General features: G+C 54.8%; 1 protein-coding gene across 4 annotated transcripts in view; it reads right to left on the bottom strand.

Moving 5' to 3' along the window:
- COL11A2 (collagen type XI alpha 2 chain) overlaps positions 1–18,078 on the bottom strand; it is a 34,748-nt gene that overhangs the window by 13,805 nt on the left and 2,865 nt on the right. For 3 of the 4 annotated variants that reach the window (XM_064597453.1, XM_045865974.2, XM_064597454.1), the window contains exons 2-47: positions 17,849–17,998; positions 17,502–17,712; positions 16,981–17,143; positions 15,347–15,538; positions 14,379–14,456; positions 13,667–13,729; positions 12,819–12,998; positions 10,612–10,671; positions 10,469–10,510; positions 10,179–10,241; positions 9,771–9,845; positions 9,217–9,303; positions 8,897–8,953; positions 8,676–8,729; positions 8,534–8,587; positions 8,385–8,438; positions 8,145–8,198; positions 7,885–7,938; positions 7,758–7,802; positions 7,585–7,638; positions 7,103–7,147; positions 6,873–6,926; positions 6,640–6,684; positions 6,450–6,503; positions 6,159–6,203; positions 5,874–5,927; positions 5,700–5,744; positions 5,436–5,489; positions 4,998–5,105; positions 3,937–3,990; positions 3,585–3,638; positions 3,448–3,492; positions 3,310–3,363; positions 3,138–3,182; positions 2,940–2,993; positions 2,785–2,838; positions 2,518–2,571; positions 2,028–2,135; positions 1,789–1,878; positions 1,542–1,595; positions 1,200–1,307; positions 954–1,061; positions 759–812; positions 599–652; positions 279–386; positions 21–74 (exon numbers count right to left, since the gene is read on the bottom strand). In XM_064597453.1, coding sequence (XP_064453523.1) covers positions 21–74; positions 279–386; positions 599–652; positions 759–812; positions 954–1,061; positions 1,200–1,307; positions 1,542–1,595; positions 1,789–1,878; positions 2,028–2,135; positions 2,518–2,571; positions 2,785–2,838; positions 2,940–2,993; positions 3,138–3,182; positions 3,310–3,363; positions 3,448–3,492; positions 3,585–3,638; positions 3,937–3,990; positions 4,998–5,105; positions 5,436–5,489; positions 5,700–5,744; positions 5,874–5,927; positions 6,159–6,203; positions 6,450–6,503; positions 6,640–6,684; positions 6,873–6,926; positions 7,103–7,147; positions 7,585–7,638; positions 7,758–7,802; positions 7,885–7,938; positions 8,145–8,198; positions 8,385–8,438; positions 8,534–8,587; positions 8,676–8,729; positions 8,897–8,953; positions 9,217–9,303; positions 9,771–9,845; positions 10,179–10,241; positions 10,469–10,510; positions 10,612–10,671; positions 12,819–12,998; positions 13,667–13,729; positions 14,379–14,456; positions 15,347–15,538; positions 16,981–17,143; positions 17,502–17,712; positions 17,849–17,998 — 3,446 coding nt within the window. The remainder of the gene's footprint in view (positions 1–20; positions 75–278; positions 387–598; positions 653–758; positions 813–953; positions 1,062–1,199; positions 1,308–1,541; positions 1,596–1,788; positions 1,879–2,027; positions 2,136–2,517; positions 2,572–2,784; positions 2,839–2,939; positions 2,994–3,137; positions 3,183–3,309; positions 3,364–3,447; positions 3,493–3,584; positions 3,639–3,936; positions 3,991–4,997; positions 5,106–5,435; positions 5,490–5,699; positions 5,745–5,873; positions 5,928–6,158; positions 6,204–6,449; positions 6,504–6,639; positions 6,685–6,872; positions 6,927–7,102; positions 7,148–7,584; positions 7,639–7,757; positions 7,803–7,884; positions 7,939–8,144; positions 8,199–8,384; positions 8,439–8,533; positions 8,588–8,675; positions 8,730–8,896; positions 8,954–9,216; positions 9,304–9,770; positions 9,846–10,178; positions 10,242–10,468; positions 10,511–10,611; positions 10,672–12,818; positions 12,999–13,666; positions 13,730–14,378; positions 14,457–15,346; positions 15,539–16,980; positions 17,144–17,501; positions 17,713–17,848; positions 17,999–18,078) is intronic. The other variant, XM_064597452.1, reaches the window with a different exon arrangement.

The following is an 18,078-nucleotide window of genomic DNA, read 5'->3' on the forward strand; positions in this document are numbered from 1 at the left end:
GTCAGTGGGGTCTCACTCACCATAGGGCCCACATCTCCTGTTTCTCCTTTCTCACCCGAGGGGCCTGGCAAACCCTGTGCAGGGGTACACGGCACAGACTCAGATGACCAACGCACCAGAGCACAGCTCCAGGTAGACGGAGCCTCCAGTGCCCTTCCCTCCGATCTCTCATGCCCCCCAGTCCTCTGCCCCACCTCCCCAGTCCTCAGCAGCAGGGGATGGTCATCAGACCCATCCTGACCCCACCTCTCAGCCCCTGCCTCTACCCCCCAACCCACCTGTAGGCCAATGGGACCTGGGGGCCCATTGAATCCTCTCGTTCCTTCATCACCTTTGACTCCAAAGTGTCCCTGGGGTCCCCGAACTCCGGGCTCCCCATCTGCTCCCTGAGGTGGAGGGAGGGCAGGGACGAGGACACAGATGGTCATGGGTCAGGAGTTCTCTATTCACAAACCTCACACCGAGCTGGGCGCCAGGCCCAGAGCCCCCACTCCCAAGCTCAACCCCAAGGGCAAAGGGGAACTGAGGGCAGACTGGAAGTTGCCAGCGCCCCTGGGGGGTGGGCAGGGAGGGGGCAGACGGGACATCAGTCACTTACCGCTGCTCCAGGTTGCCCCACAGGACCAAGGGGTCCAGGGGGTCCAGGAGGGCCCTGGGGTAAAAAGGAGAGTCAGAGACACCAAGACAGGGACAGAAACCAGGTAGAAACAAGGCTAATAAAGGCCAGAAGTCAGAAGTCAAAAGTCATGGTCACTTACATGTTCACCTTTATTCCCTTTAGTGCCCTTCTGTCCGGGGTCTCCCACCTCACCCTGCGGGGACAAGGCAGATGAGATCTTAGAGAAAGGCCCTGGGTGGGGCAGGGAGGATAAGACAGGGATAGGGGTGGGAGGCATGCCCAGATCAGCGATCTCATCTGGAAAGATTGGGCCCAGGGTCTGTAGGTTCCACACCTTGTCTCCATCCTCTCCTGCCACACCCGGGGGTCCAGCAGGACCAGGGAGACCCACAGGACCCTGTACCCCATCTCGGCCAGTTGGACCAACGGGGCCCTTCTCACCCTGTAGGAAAAGAAGAAAGGAGTCATGACCTGAAAATGACCCTCACCCTCAAACACCCTAACAGGAAACCCTCCATAGCCCAGCAGCTCACAGCTCAGACCCTTCCCCAGTGTCTCTCCCCAGGGACCCCACACTCACCGGGACACCTTTCTCTCCTGCGGCTCCAGGGGGACCCTGTGGGCCTGGGCGCCCCGGGGGGCCAATGGGTCCCCCAGATCCTGCGGCACCTCGCTCCCCAGGGGAGCCCTGAGACAGGAAATGGAGTCAGACCCCCAAGGAGGACACCATAGTCCACCCACACCAGAGGAGCTCTGACCCTGGTTCTCAGGAGAAGAGCCCAAAATTGAATACACTATGGCTGATCCTAGACCCCCTCTGCCCAGTACCCAGCCTTGCCTAGATCCAGATGCCACTCTTCATCCCTCCTCACCCACTCTTTCCTGGTTCCTCCCTCCTGCCCCCCAGGACCCCCAGACTCACTGCAGGGCCAGGGGGACCGGCCGGACCTTCGTTTCCCTTCAAACCGGATCCACCCTAGGAACCAGAGATTTGGAGCAACAGACGTGAGACGGGCAGGGGGGACATTACAAGAATGAGGGTCCAAGAGACATGCAGGGAAGGATGAGGGGAGGGGAGAGGAGACAGATTCGGAGGAATGGGAGGGGGGGTGATGCTGAGCGACGCCAGGATGCCCCGTGACTTGTTGGGAGACCGGGATCACACTCACGGCAGTGCCGGGGAGGCCTCTCTCCCCTGGGAAGCCCCTCAGACCAGCAGGTCCATCCTTCCCTGGAGCCCCTGGGGGACCAGGGTCACCCTAAGATGAAACAAAAGGTCATGAGCCACAGCCATGCTCCCATATTGGACAGAGAGGTCTCTGGCCTTTCTCAATTCCCAAATTATCTGTTCCCTTCAGCACCCCAACCCTGGTCTCCCAAGTTCCCCTCTGCCTGGCCCTTTACTGACCTTCGTTCCTTCTTTTCCAGCTGTTCCAGTCAGTCCCTGCTCTCCCGGGGGACCTGGGGGGCCGGGGTGACCTCTCTCCCCCATGGGCCCGGTTTCTCCTGCTGCTCCCTGAGAAAGAGACAGAAAGACTCCAAGTTCAGACCGTCTGCCCCCTTCCCTGCCCAAAGAGGCCACCCTGCCACCCTAAAATGACCCCTCTGGACCCGCTTTATCCCCGCCCCAAAGCTACTGGGGAATTCCTGGGGCTCTCCTCGGCCACTGTAATTCCCCAGTTTGGGATAACTGCACCACCCTGCGTCCCCACTGGGGAGCTGCCCCGTTGGGACACGAGATGAGAACTGGCCCAGTTGGGATCCTGCTCCAAATCCCAGCCCTGGCGTCCAGGTCAGGCAAAGCAGGGGCTGGGGCATGTGATTGGGACAAGGGAGAAGAGGGGCAGACAAACTGACTCCAGGGTCTGGGGCCCACTCTCCCCAGGGAGCAGACATACCTGAGGTCCCACCACCCCTGGAGGGCCAGGGGGGCCAGTCTTCCCTTGGAAACCCTGAAAAAGGAAGAGGGGAGAGAGTGGTCAAAGTATGTCAGGCATGGACACTGTGGGATGGATCCCAGGTTCCTGGGGGAAGGGCAGAGTCACCACGGAGCCCTTGGCCATGGGTCTGAGCAGCACCAGGATGATCACTCTGCCAGCAGAACCTCCCTGGTGGGCCTTCCAGACAGCTCTGGAAGGTCTGAGGGGGCCCGGGGCATTACTTACCACTTCTCCTCTCTGGCCTGGGTGTCCTGGCAGCCCGTCCTTCCCAGGGGGACCCTAGAAGGGATTCAGGTGTCAGGTGAACTCTGGGTTGGAAGGAGGTTGGAGAAGAAGGATTCACAGAACCCAAGCGGGTCAGAGGTCAGAGGTTAGCTTACCGGAGGTCCTTTGGGGCCAGGAAATCCATTGGGGCCTTGAGGTCCAGGGAGACCCTAGAGAAAGAGCCGGATTGAATCAGGAGAATGGTCACGGGGTGCAGCTCCCCCCACCTCACCCCCCCACCAGGGTGAAAGAGCGAGGGCTCCACTAAGGATCCTGGGGAGCACTGGGGAACAGGAGACTCAAGCTGTACTCACCCTTTCTCCGGGGGGCCCATGGGGGCCATCACCACCTGATGTTCCCTGTTGGGGGGAAAGAGAGTCAGAGGGCAAGAGGCACTGCCTTCTAGCTCTGCTGGAGGTCAGAGGAGTCAACAGGGAGCTGGGCTAAGGGGCAGACGGCAGATGGAACCCTGCCAAGACCACTAACCTTAGCGCCAGACTTCCCAGTGGCACCTCGGGGTCCCCGCTGACCCCGGGGACCCTAGAGAGAGGGGAGAGGAGTTGTCAGAAAAACCCAATTGGACCTCCTTGGATCTTGAGCCACATGTCTGCCCCTTGCACTCACCGTGGGGCCCCGCTCTCCCCGAGGCCCTGACTTCCCCGACAGGCCCTGATGGGAAGGAAGCAGAAACAACACATCAACCAGGGCATGATTCCACCCACAGGCCTGCCCTCCGCACCCTCTCCCTTGCCCCAGCTTACCCGGGCTCCCTTCTCTCCACTGGCACCAGGAAAACCAGGAAATCCCAGGGACCCCTGGGGAGGATGGAGAGGGAGAAAATTGAGACGTCAGGAAAGGGGAGGGCCTAGAAGAGCCAGCAGGGGTCAAGAGAGGTGATGGAGGCAGTAGGGTGGGAGGCCTGTGCTCTTCCAATAACTTGGTGACCTTGGACAAACCCCCGCTGCTGCCGGGCCTTCGGTTCCCCCATCTGTAGAATGCGGCTAGGCTAAATTTGTTCTAGGGTCCCCCACTGCTCTGTCAGTCTGTGCTTCCTGGAATCGGGGGTCAGAGAAGGGAAGAGGAGGAGGGGTCACAAATGGGGCACCATATCACCTTGGGACCCTGGCGTCCAGGGTAGCCAGGCAGACCAGGAACACCCAGCTTGCCCTGTGGAGAGACAGGAGCAGTTAGGAGCAAGATGGGTCAGACACCACACCATCCCTGGAGACCCCAAGCCCCAGAGACGGGAGCCAGCCCCCACCCAGCAAGCCTCCCCAGCAAATCTCCAGCCCCTGACCCCTCATCTCCTACTCCACAGGCTGCCTGGCCTTTGTCATCTCTCCTTCCTGAGAGTGGATTTTCCCCAACTCTGGTGCTGGGATCTTGCCTCCTCTGTGTCTTTAAATCCGCAGCTCCTTCAAGTTCCTCAGGATCGTGATCTAGCCCCTCCTACCGGTCAACCTCAGCTCTCCTTTCCCAGCACACACTCCTACGCCACCAAGACCAGTCCCCTTGCAGGTTCGCACACACCACACTCAGGACCACCTCCGCCCCCCACCCATGTCTGCACCACCCCAAGCCCCCTGGCACCCCCCCTTCCTCCTGATGCTTCAGGGCCCGCCTTGCCCAGACAGCAGTGAAGCCGAGGTTAGGAGCAGGGATTCTGCAGCCTGCCTGGGCTCAAACCCATGCCATGCCCCTCACTGGCTGTGTTACTAACAAGCCTCTTCACCTCCTGGTGCCTCAGTGAACGCTCTCTGCAACAGGAGGCTTAGGACAAGCAGGCGCAGTGTTGGCCCCCGTTGAGGGCTTACTGAGAGTTAGCTCTGCAGGTCTGCGCTCACCTCCTCTTTGACTCTCCCTTCTTGCAATTCCTGCTGCTCTGAGTCTGAACACATTTTCACTCTGCCTTATACCTACATTCCTTATGCCAGCCTCATGCCTTGTCCCCACCTCTATGCCACGTAAATTCTCACGACAGGGACTTTTCCTTCACTTCTTATATATCCCCCCCCCCACCCCCAACTGTCAGTGGCCAGGGGGTGCCTTCTACAGAGAGGAGCATAATTAATGTATAGAGGTCTTCAAATGACTCATTGACTCCAGCTGTTGGCACCCCCAAGCCCATCCTGATCCCAGGGCCCAGGCCCTCATACCCTCCCGTCCCCTGTCACCTTTTCACCCATGAGCCCAGGGGGGCCAGGGTCTCCAGTGGGTCCAGTGCGTCCCTTCGGCCCCTCGGGACCGTCTTCTCCCCTGGAACCAGGAACTCCAACCTCTCCCTGGGTAAGACGGTTGAAGAGGGGAGTGTCAGGGACTGATGGTGTGGCCTGGGCCCCAAAAGGAGAGGTGGACCCCGGTGAAGCAGAGTAGGGTCCCAGAAGCTACTGCAGGACAGGGAGCCCCACAGGGACAGGGAGAGCATTGTGACTATCAGGCTGATGGGATGCAGACTGTGCAAGCTGTCATCCTGCTGGGTCAGACTCCAAGGGAGAAGAGCACTGGAGATGGGGAGTCTGGGGTTTCAGGAAATAGGCTGGTGATTGGGGGCTCCAACATGGAGGAACATCAGGACTTAGGGTTGGAGGGCCAGTGTGTGGGTTTCTACTCACCCTGTCACCTTTCACGCCCATGTCCCCTTTGAACCCAGGAAAGCCATCCTCGCCCTGAGAAAGATGGGGATGAGAGGTCATCAGAGACGATGGGGGGCTAGGAGGTAAGATGGAGCATTTCAGAAAACGTGGGTGGAAGGGTGGATTTCAGAGCTGGAGAGCAGTGCAGGGCAGGCTTGAGGGAAGGAAGTGGGGAAGAGCTGGGCAGAAGGGGTGGTGTGGGACAGGATGGAGGTGCTAGGAAGCTGGGGGCACATCTCTCACCTTTTCACCCTTATGACCCTTCAGACCACGAATTCCATCCACACCCTAGAATTAGAAGGGAGACAGAGACAGAGAGATCGGAGACAGAGGTTAGATTGGAAGGATCAAGCTCCTGAGACCCCAGCTGGCTCCCCCGACCACAGTCCTTTATCTCCCAGCCTGGTTGTCCATTACCTTGACACCTCGAGGTCCCGGGTATCCTAGAGGACCCTGAGGTCCAGATGGACCCTGGAAGAAGAAAGAAAGGTATCTAAAAAGGGGTCTCAGGGTGTGACTGTGGAGGCCTCAGGGGGTGGAAGAAACGGTAGAGACAACATTGGAGTCTGAATAGGGATACAGGGCATGGGACCGAGAATACAGAGCCACGTGAATGATAAGACAAGGAAATTCCAAGGACTTTGGGGCCCGAGACTGGGTGGAAACTCCCTCAGGGGTGAAAGCAGGTATGGAAGATCTCACCTGGTTTCCTTTAGTTCCAGGAGGACCTTCCTTTCCTGGGTGACCCTGGGGTAGGGGAAGGAGAATGTGACCACTGGCCACTGTCACCTTCCCTGCATCCCTCCCTTCACTTCTTTAACCCCTCTCCCCCTTATGACCCTAATGAAGCCAACTGACCAGGGGCAGGCACCACCAGTGACCTCCCAGTGTCAGGGATACACTGTGTGGATAGTCACCAAAGGCACTTGAAGGTCATTCACTTGGGGTGGAGGGTCAAGTGGAATTTGGATTAAGAGGTGGATACCCACTCACCGGCGGTCCATCTGAGCCAGGCATGCCAGGGAGCCCTGGTTTCCCTCGAGGACCCTGCAGGAAGACGAGGAGGCACAGGGCCACAAGAGGGACCAGATCAGACTATGACTGAAGTCCTAGCCACACATTTAAGGCTCTCTCTTCAACCCCCCCTCCCAGCTCATCCCCTATCCCCCAATCAGTCACTTACCTTCTCTCCATGAGGCCCAATGGCACCCTGGGGCCCGGGGAGACCCTACACAGAGAGAGAAAGAAGTCACAGGGGCCCCACAGAGGTGGGCTGCTTTCTCCTGTAGCCAGCATCCCCATTTAGAGCATGAGCAGTGGAGCTGGAGACCCTTAATTTCTATCCAGGGTGTGACCCACTGTGGAAGCCCAGAGGAAGTTGTTAAAGATGGGGAGGGGTTGGACAGGACAACTCACCTGGGTTCCAGGAGTGCCCTGTTGTCCAGGAGGTCCTGGCTCTCCCTGGGGTCCCTAGAAACAGGCAATCAGGCAGAGGTCAAAAGAAGATGGTGACAGAACAAACTTGGGGCAGAGAGCTGAGTCCTAGCTGGGACAGCAGGGGCACAAGAACCAGAAGCAGGCAGGGGGTCAAAATGGTCACCAAGGAAACAGGACCTTGGCTAAGGTTCTCCATGCCCATTACTCACCAAGCTCCCTTTGGGACCATGGGGACCATCCATGCCTCGGACTCCCTGAAACATGAGAGGGGTGTGAGTAGGCTAGAAGGTGGGGCCTGGGCCCTGGAAGGACCTGTGGTTTCTGGGAGGCCCAGCCACTCCAGAGGGTGGGACGGGGCAACCTCACATTGGTCAGACCTCCAGTCCATCCCAAACCTAAGTAAACATAGCCGGCCCAGATCCACAGGGCGTGGGTCTATGGGTCTGTGGGTTTGTGGGCTTTTGTTTTGTTTCTTTGAAGATTTTTTTTTTTTTTTAAGTTATGCTCAGAGCCTTTGGTGCACTGTACCATAGAACCTTGCAAGGGCACCTAGGATTAAAAGCTGGAGCAGAGCGATGGGAGGCCAGGGAGGGAGAACTAAATGTAGGGGAGGAGAGGCAGCTAGGAAAGGTGGAGAGTTGGAAAGGTCAGGGGGTGAGGTCAAGGTCAGAAGTCAGGGATAGTCACATACCGGGGGTCCAGGAATACCAGGTGGGCCTTTGGGGCCAAGGAGACCTCGAGGTCCCTGCAATCAGGTGAGGGGAAGATATGACATGCATGGGCAAGAGATAATATGTCCCTTTTGTGTCCATATCCCTCCCTTGGCATCCTCAGAGCCCCACCCTTGACCCCCTGGACACTCACCGACTCTCCAGGCAGTCCTCGAGGCCCAATCTCCCCATCATCTCCCTGGAGGAGGAGGACATGGTGAATCAGCCTCATCCTCCACGCCTCTCCCATACTGAGCCCCTGCCCTGGCCACAATACTTACCCGCTCTCCATCCTCACCAGGGGGGCCAGGAAGGCCCTGGGCACCAGTATCACCCTGGAAAATGGGGGAACAGATAAGAGGGGCCTCAGAGCCCCCAGCACAGGCAGAAACTGACCCTCTTCAATTAACCAACCGGTTTCACCCATTGAGCTCCTGCAGGGACCCTCAGCTTCCTTCCCTTGCCTTGAGCTCCCTACCTCCCCACCCCTCCACAGAAGGTCTACCCCCTCATCACAATGCATTACCCCCAATATACTCACCCGGTGTCCCTTCTCCCCAGGTAGCCCTGGGAGTCCATCAAAACCTCGGTCACCCTAGAGGAAGAGCGGCAGCCCGAGTGAGGTCCTAGCTCTTTTTCCACCCCATCCCTCCCTACTGTGTCCTGAGTGGGGAGGTGCCACTTCATGGGGAAACCCTGGGAACTTGGTCATGCCCAGAAAACAATGAGCTTAGATGGGGCTAGAAGTCATAGGCATCAGAGAAGGACCCATGCTTGTCACCTTCACTCCAGGTTCTCCAGGCATCCCTCGGGCTCCATCAGCACCCGCTCGGCCCTGGGGGTGCAAAGGAAGTGTCAGAGCAAACAGAGGCACAGTCCCCCACACTCTGGGTCCTGTCTCCCATCCACACCCACCACACACCCACTCACCCTTCGCCCAGCCTTGCCAGGAGGGCCTGTGAGGCCTTGAGGTCCTCTGGGGCCCTGGTGAGAGAGACTCAGGGGCAGAGTTAAAGGGCATAGTTGGAAAGGGAGGCACTGGATGGGGGATCAGATGGGTGGGGCTTGTCACCTGAGGTCCTAGGTCTCCCAATTCTCCCTTCAGGCCAGGGCTCCCAGGTTGTCCCTGTGACAGAGAAGAGAGAGTGGCTATGTTGAAGGACACACCCAACAATGACTTCAAAGCCCTCCCCCAAAGTAGCAAAATAACTTTCAACTTGGTCCCTTTCCAGAACTATCCGTACCCCGACACACAAATAAAGAACTCCCTACCCCAATATCCAACACACTCACCAAGGGTCCAGGGCGGCCTGTGTATCCCATGGGGCCAGGGGGTCCCCGGAGCGCCAGCTAGGGGGGCAGGGGACATAGCAGAGCTGAGGAAGAAGCAGCAGGAGAACTCCCAACCCCAGTACACGTTCCAAATTCACCTTTCCACTCCTAATCCTCATTCTACTGCCTTGTATTCTCCCTAACCTCCCTCTCAGCCCCAAACCAACCCAGACCTTACCCTGCCCCACATTTACTCCAACCTACCCTTCCAACCCCTCCTGAAGTCTTCACTTGCCCTCCATACCCCTCCCTTCACCAACATCCCCTCCAGCCTTACTTACACGTGCCTGCTGCAGAATTGCCTGGGCCTGAGCCTCTTGGGCTGCCACCACAGGGCCCTTGTCACCCCCACCACTGCCAAACCGGAACTGAGGGGCAGAGAAAAAGAAAGGTCCAGATTCTCTCCCAGGAAACCCATGTGACCCTCCCAGCCAAAAGCTTCATCCAGCACTTCTGCCCCATCTCCCAGGTTCAGGGACACCCCCCACCCCATGCTCTCGTCCAGTGTCTCCCATGGAAGGTTTTCAGATAATCATGTAGAGGTTTTCAGAAACTCTACTCCTGTCTCCCTCCCCCACTCTCTGGCTTCTTCCTCCAGAAAAACTTTCCTTTGGTTCTAGAGCCCCTGAAATGTGGGATTTTCTGCCCAGTTCTAGATGATTCATGTTTGGTTCTAGGTCATCTAATGAGTCCCTAGTCCATCCACCTCAAAGATCAATCTCTTTGTGTTGGTGGTCTTTAGAGACTCCTCCTTAGCTTTCCTGGTCTTCTGGTTCTTGGTGACAGAATACAATTCCCCTGCCCTTCCCATTCCAAAGCCCAGAAGACAACTCACTGGGAGCATGAGAGATGTGCCAGGAGGGCCAGGGGCCCCATCCGATCCAGGGAGCCCTGCTCGGCCAGGGGGACCCTGGAATAGGGAGAAAATGAGGATAGGTGACAGTTAGGGAATGTTAGGGTCCTGGCATCATTGTGAAGCCCTCTACAGAATAAATATAGACTTCTCTACACCTTTCTTGAACCCTCCCACCCCCATACAGAAAAATGAGGGTGAGACAACAGATTACTCTGCTCCCCAACCAGAGCCTGTCCTCCTTTCTGGGTGCTGGGGACCACACCAGCCCCTTGTTCATTAGTCAGCCAGTTAATGAGGAATTACTGAGCTTGGTGCCCCTGTTGGGTACCAGAGGCTCCTCTGCAGTCCATCCCCGCCCCCCTCCCCCCACACACGCTACTCCCTTACCCTCTCGCCAGGGTCTCCAACTGGGCCTGGGTTGCCCTGGATGCCAGGGGGACCAATCAACCCCTGAAGAACAAGAAAGGAGTGGGTCAGGTGTGGGCATTCAGATAGAAGAGGGGTATGTGGCTGAGGGGTGGTCTCTACAAAAGAGATTTGAGGATCTGGGAAGCTTTGGAAGGATTCTCCAGAGTTCTGAGAAGGAGGCCTGGGCATATGTGGACAAGGCATAGATGAGTTTGTAAGAAGGGTCTCTGAGAAAAGAATGGAGGCTAATGGGTCACAGCTACACTTACCGCAGGGCCTTCTGGGCCAGGAGGCCCCTCCACTAGCATACCCTGTAGAGCCAAAGGTTAAAAGTCAGAGGCTACAGGGCTAGCACCCCCACCTCCTTTTCTTCTTTCCCCTGCCTCCAGCTCAGTGACCAACAGTGACTTACAGGTTCCAGCACCGCAGGCTCCCCCTTCTCTCCCTTCAGCCCCCGGGGTCCACGGGCAGCCTGAAGGAGACACACATGTAACCCCCAGTGGGGCCTGTGAGCAGCCAGGACACCAGGACTGCCCCCATCCCAACTCCCACCTTCTTTCACTCTCAGATTCTCTGGAGACCTCCCCAACCCGAACTGTAAAACCTCCCAGCCCTCCTCTAAGACTCCCTCTTCGCAGACCTCCCAGGCCTTCCAAGGAGACCTCATGGCTCTCCACCTCCCAATTCCCAGCCCCATCTTAGCAAACAAACTTCCTCATCTCCCTAACGACCTCTTCACACCTTTCCTGGAATTCCAACCCCCCCCCAACCTTCCCAAACCCTCTTCTGGAGGACCCTACCCTATTCCCCAAACGCTCTCTGACTCCAGGAATTCTTAGAACTTTAAGAAACTATCAACTACCTCACCCTTACTGCAATCCACCAAATAAGCATCTCTCTAAGGTTGTGGATTGATTTTTATTGGGGTTTGAAGGGAGGGCATGGATCCATATGAGAATCTGATATAATCCAAAAAGTCTTTTCCAGGAAAGAAAAAGTATATACCCTTGTGCACAGAATTTTTCTTAGAATTGCAAGGGGTTCACAAGTTAAAAACTCTCCAGAGGTTAAACATCCATACTCTAAGTAGAATTGGAGGGCAGTCCCCACTGATATCCCAAAGTCAGACCTCATAACTGGTGTTTGGAAAAATACAGCTCTTGGGCTATTGCTCAAGCCCCAGAGCAGACCCCCAGTTCCTCTCCCAGCAAGGACACTACACCCTTCCTCTGGCCCTCATTTATACTCCAAGCCCACCAGTTCCTTCTTTTCCACACTTCTCAGATGCCCACCCCCAACACTAAGGCCAGAACCAAGATTAGGATGGGAAGAATGGAAATCATTCCCCACCAGGCCCCAACTCTCCCAACAAAAATCTTCAGAATGCACCCCTCCACCTCCATCCTGACCAAACAGCAGTGATGAATTTCCAAACTCTCCCATATCCCAGATCAACCCCAAATTTCCAGAAAGCAGCAAAAGGGAAAGGCAGCGCAGGGTCAAGGGTGGCAATATTAGAGAAGGAAATTCTGGGACGAGGCAGCAGGGTAGAGGAGGCAGCTCTAATTGCAAGGCAAGCAAAAGATGAATGGAGTAGATAGGAAATTTCCCAACTGAGAGGGAGTGGTTGAAGACATGGGAAACAATTAAGGGAGACATTTCAAAGGGACAAACACTTGGAAGCAAGAATGATGCCAGGGCCAAGAAAAATTAAACATGGCCAAGATGGCTAGAAATGAACTGGACAAACAGGAAATGGTTGGACAGACAGGAAGTAGCCAAGAAAAGAAGATCCAGGAAGTGGACCTTCAACAACAACATGGCTACCACGACCAAGAGAAAGAAGAAGTTCACAAAACAGACAAAAAGTGACTCCTGGAAAGGGGATTATGACAACGAAAGGCAATTCTTCCAGAAAACATGAACATCAAGGCCAATACACACAGGAAGTAGCCATGATAAATATCTAGGCCCACAATGGAGACTTTATGATTTGGATGACCTGAGACACACAGGAAGTGGCTTATTAGCAAAGGAAATTGTTACAAGACAGCATGAAAAACTAGAGCCAAAACATAAATAAGTCCCTTTCAGTACAAATTGTCACAGTCACCAAGATGGATGCCATGGCCAAGGAAGACAGGAAAGGACAGACAGGGGGTGACCTGTAAGTTAGAAAACATGACATAGGAAGTTAGATCATTTGGCAGCAACATGGATAAGAAATTGTTTTTACCAAGAAGAAATGATGGAGACAAAACTGACAATGGACAAAAAGTAGGGGATTATTGGCCAAAAGCTTTATGAAATACAGCTTGATTGAGACAGAAAGCGGCCAAGAAAGACAGGAAGTGGCCAGAGGATTAAAAAAGAAAAAAAAAAAAAATCCCATTTGCCCTGGGCAGAAAGATCCATGAGGTGTCACAGGGCAAGATATTTGGCAAGGGAAAGCAGAAAGTCATCCTTTCAAGCAACATATACATCTTATGTGAACAGAAAAAGGCAAATCATCAATGGGAAGTAGCTTGCAGCCAATAGACAATAATCAGAAACAACAGGAAGCAATTCTTACAGCTCCCACTGGAGGTCAAGAATGGAAGAGGAGCTCCTTTCACTTACGGCTCCCGAGGGGGCTGTCTCCGCAGACAGGGCAGGGCCAAGCTCCGTCTCCTCACGATAATCGTCCCCATAGCCATAGGTGTAATCGTAGGGCCCTGATGGGGGGTCTGTGCCACCCTCCCCATATTCCTCTGTCAGGAACCTGTCGGCTGTGGAGGGGACCTGGAGATCTGTCTGCTCCTTCCCAGGGATGGGGAGGGAGAGGGGTAGATGGGGGCATTAGGGCTGAGAGGAGGTTTTCCTTGGACCCGACAGTGTGGCAACTTCTGGCCCAAAGGAATCTGAGGATAACTGGGACTGGAGTTTTTCTCCCAAGAAGAGCGAGGGAAGTGGTTGTACAGAAAGGGGAGGGCCATCAAAGGCCGCAAATGAGGAGGGATGCCCCAAAAATGGGACTAGTGGGAAGAAATGATGAATTACAAGAAGGACGAAGGGTGGCCGGAGGGCTGGACACAGAGTAGACAGTCTGTGGAGATAATGGTAGACAAAGGAGTCCAGAGAATAATCAAAGAAATGGATGGAAAAACAGAGAACAGAAAAAGTGACAACATGGACAGAAAACTCCGGGGAACAGAAATATGATGAAAACCTTTTGACACCAACATGGAGAAGAAGTTGTTCCAGAATCAAAGAATAATGGAAGGAGACATAGACACTGAAGAAAAATGGCTGTACTTAAAAAGACAAGCAGGTCGACAGGTCTGGAGTGACTGGAAGACCACAGTTGGATATGACAAGGAGCCCTCCAGCCAGAGAAAGAGCTAATTCACTGAGATGACATGGGGCAGGGGAGTGGGTCACAGATGCCCACTGCCCCCAGCTAGCGTGAGGGTGGGGGATGGAGTTACCTCCTCAGGGGGTGGCAAGGGGCTTGATTCCAGGATTCCTTCCTCTTCACCTGGGGAGGGGTCCTAACCCCAAGGAGAACGGGGAGAAGAGTAACATGGGGCGGAAAGGAAGGAGAGAGGTTAGCGGGAGGGGAGGCAAAGCAGCACCTTGTCCCCCACTGTGGGCACTGTCTGTTTGTACTGGGGGGGTGGGGGTAATCTCAGATCTTGCAGCCCCTTTGGAGGGGGTACAGTTTGGGGAGAGTAAATCTCCAAGGTCATAGAGGTTTGGGGGCACAGATCTGGATGCCCCGGCTCTACCTGCCGGTAACCGCTTCCTCTGGTCCTGGGGGGGGCCCGGGCAGTGGGGGGAGCTGCCTGCCGAGCTGGGCGTCGGAAGTGGGGAGGCAGGCCCCGTGCTGGGCCGGAACCTCCAATTCGAGAGGGCCTCCGGCCTGGTGAGGGGGGCGCCTGCCGGGCTGCTGACCTCTTGGCAGGTGGGGTAGGCTTTCTGGGAGGGGTCCGACGCCCCCTGGGGGGAGGGGGAGCCCTGTGGTTGGGGCTCGGTGGCCTCTGTAGCAGAGAGACATGGGAGGGGGCAGTGAGGACACTCCCGTAATCTAAATATATGATGTCTCTCCCCACATGTTAAGAGGGGAGGAAGGTGCCATAGGAGATGTTTACAAGGAGTGGTGGGAGGAGGGGAAGAAATGAAGGGGTCCCTCAAGTTTACCTGATAATTAGGGGTCGTCCCTGCAGTCCTCACATCATAATAGTGGGTCTCGTAGTCATAGTAGAAAGACTCAGTGGGCTGAGGTTCGGGAATGGGCAGTGGGAATAGTAGGAAGAGGTAGGGGTATAAGGGTGAGGAGAGAGAGAGAAGGGGATGGTGTGGGAATTTGGAAAAGGGGTAGGAGTTGGGGATGAAAGGAGAGGTTGGGGGTCAGGAGAGAGATGGGGAGAGGTGAGGGCGTGGGTCCCACATGTGGAACAGAAGCAGACATGATTAAGAGATTGACCCTCTAACCTTCAGACCACTGACCCCAGATCATATCTGTCACCCTAACCATCTGGACCCCACCCAACCCAGAGTCCCCTGTCCCTCCCTCCCCACCCCCCCCCCACCCAGCCCTTTTTTCTGCACCTCCACATGCAGGGGGCCAGAGACTGGGCCCCAACACAGAATTGCATGGACCCAGCACTCTTCTGGGACTTTCTCTATCTCCTGCTCTCCCCATTTCTCCTCCTAGGTCTTACCATTTCAACTTTTGTCTCTCTGGTTCTGTCTCTCCCCTACTCTGCTCTCCCATCCTCTGTCCCTGCATCTTATCCCCCCCACACACACTGCCCCCCAATCTCTTAATTCAAGGAAGGGATGGGAAGACCAAGGACACAGTTCCAGAAAGACTGGCAGAGGAAAGGAGATGCAAGCAGGGGACACAGCTCCCAGTCATGAAGTCTTTCATAATGACTCTTTTTATTTTTAATTGAAAATAAAAAGGTTGATGAATGAGGACTGGGAGGAGGGAGTGAGGGTTGGGAGAGGGAGGTGTGGTTGGAGTGGCTCCAGTGAAGGGGGGAACAGGAGCCCAAAATAGGATGGGGAGCTCTGGAACATTGGGGAAATTCCCCTGGGGAGGTGTCTGGGTACCTTCCCTCCCTGGAGCGTGCTGTGGTTTGGGGTTCGCCCAGCTCCCTCACCTGTCGCTGAGGTTCCTGGTTTTGTGGCCTATGAAGTCTTGATGGCTGCTGCTTTGGAGATCTCTGGGCCCTCTGAGACTGTTGTTTCTGAGGTCTCTCCCTCCATACTCCTTCACACTCCAGCTCCTTCTGTTCACAGGATTCGTAAGCAGCTTGCACCCCTGGGACAATGACAAGCTCCTGGATATCACCCTGCAAAGACATGGGGAACGAACATCAATGGAGGGAGGCAGAGAGGGTTTCAGAGAGAGACAGAGGGTCAAGTCTGGGACACAGGGTAAGAGCCAGTCCTAGGTAAAAGGACATAATGGGAGAAGATCATTATCAGCCCTCCCATGTACACAGCCCTTTTCATTTTCAAAGGACCTTCCCATCCATAATTCCACTGGACCTTCACCACAACTGGAAAAATCAGTAGGACAATGCCTATTGTTCAAATATTCCATTCAGGAAAGCTCAAAGAGGCAATGACTAGCCCAAGGTCACTTGCAATGGTAGACTCGGGACTAGAATTCAAACATTCCAACTCTTAATCCAACACTGTGGTAATGCATGGACCTTTCCACAAAGGCTTCTGGAAACAGTGGCCCAGCCTTAGTTGCTTTGACCTTCCAATGGCAGTGATGATGAGAATTCTCAGGACCTCTAGAAATGGGGGAGAGGGAAGCCACTTTTGAATTCCAATGGCATTTATTTGTGCCCACACATGGTGCTTAGCATATCTTGCCTTGTATTATAGTTTGGGGTTATTGTCTCATCTTAAAAGAGGAACTGGGAGCTCCTGAGAATAATAGAGACCTTCTATTATTCTTCTGTGTTCCCCTTGACACTGGGACAGCAGGTATTCAGAGAATATTGACTGGCTGGGTGGGTGGATGGATGGACAGGTGGATGAATAGAAAGATGGATGGATGGATGGATGGATGGGTCAGTGGGTGAATGAATGGGGGCTCAAATGCATGACTGACTGAATGGGAGAGTTGGTGGATGGTGAATGAATGAATGGGAGGATTGGTGGGTAGATAAATGGAGGTATGGAGTAGAGGAAACAGATTGGTAGATAGATGGATGGAAGTGAATATGTGAATGAATGAGTGAATGGTTGGATGGAAAGTGGGTGGGTGAGGAGATGGGTGGGTGAATGAGGGGATGGATGAATACATGCATCCTCGCATGCATGGGTAGATGGGCTGGGTGGGTGGATGAATGAGTGAATAAATGGATGGGTTAAAGATGATAGATTGATGGATGAGTGAAGAAGAAAGTGGCCGGGCAGAGGAAGATGGGCAAGAGAGTGGGTACAAACCTGAATGCTTGATTGGTGAGTGAGTGCATAAATGGATGGATGGGTATTAGATGGGTCTATGAATGAGTGGGTGCAGATAGAGAGATTGGTTGAAGGGATGAATGGACAGGCAGACTCATGAAGACTGATAAAGACAGCTGTCCTGCCATATAAGTGGGCACCTAATTGTCCTACAGAGAAAATTAGCCCTGAGGATAGGAAATGGAAATAGAGATTCATGAGAGCTCAAATGAAGGGCTAGGCTATAAGAAGATGGAGTACTGGGGCCAGAAGGAGAATAGGCACAAGATGTGGGACCAGAAACCACTCTGTTCTATGTTCTGGTTACCTCAAACACTTCTTCATCCAGGATACGGGCACCAAAGATAATCACTCCGTGGGTGTCCAACAGTGGACGAGCACTTCGGGGGAGAGGCCGGGTGACTCGCTTCTTGCAGTCAACTATGAGGGTGATAGACTGGCCCTTCACAGCCACAGCCACACGGTGCCACCTGGTCATGGGGGGAGTGGTTCAATTGACTGACTGAGGGTGTGGGGGGAGTCCACAGGGCTGGAGAGCAGATGATGGAAAGGTTGGAGCTAATGATAATAGTATCATCCCTATGTTATAGCCATAGAAACTGAGGCTTAAAAAAGTTAACTTGCCCAAGGCACAGGCTAGTACTACATGTAAGATTTAAACTCTAAAGCCTAAACTCTGGGCCAGAAGCGTCTGAAGTTTGGGCAGTAGGTAGGTGAGGTGTGGCCAAAAGGCTTCCTAGTTCAGGGATTGGGGGTTCTGGGGCCAGTGGCCAGAGGGGAGCTCCTGAAAGGCCAGTCCAGGCAGACCAGAGGAGCAAACTGACTTACTTGCCATCTGCTAGGCTGAGGCCTCGGAAGACTGGCTGAGCCGGGGGTCGAGGCCGTCCAGTCTGGTCCTCATACAGGAAGCGGAAGGGTCGGCCAAGCTCCAGGCCCAGCTGTTGGACACCCTGGGCACTGTAGAGAGTCAGGAGGGGAGCCTGGAGGCCAGGGTGGGTCCGGACAGCAGTCAGCAATGAGAAATCTTTGGGAAAACCTCCTGGTACCCGAGAGAGACACAACCAGGTGGAATGAGAGGCAAAAAGAGCCATAAAACCTTTCCCTTCTGGTGTCTGATTCTAGACCCCACTCCAGGCCCTCCCCCAGCTCTCGCTACTCCAGCATGTCACCCATACCTGGGAAGAGCTGGTGGGTGGGTGCACTGAGCTGGGCTGGTCGGGATACTCGGTAGGCCACATCAGCCAGACAGATGCCTCTTGCCCTCTGGACGCCATCAGGAAGGGAGGGGAACCTCAGGGCCCGGAGCACATCCACAGGGCGTGCACCTGGGAGAGTCCATGAGGATCAGGAGAAGGCACACACCTTCAGGAGCGCCAAGATATGGGGGTATTTGGAGTCCAGAACT

The sequence above is a fragment of the Mirounga angustirostris genome, unplaced genomic scaffold (genome assembly GCF_029215605.1).
Source record: "Mirounga angustirostris isolate CCGP_5_RB_7025 unplaced genomic scaffold, mMirAng1.0.hap1 SCAF_8, whole genome shotgun sequence".
In the NCBI taxonomy this organism is placed as follows: Eukaryota; Metazoa; Chordata; class Mammalia; order Carnivora; family Phocidae; genus Mirounga; species Mirounga angustirostris.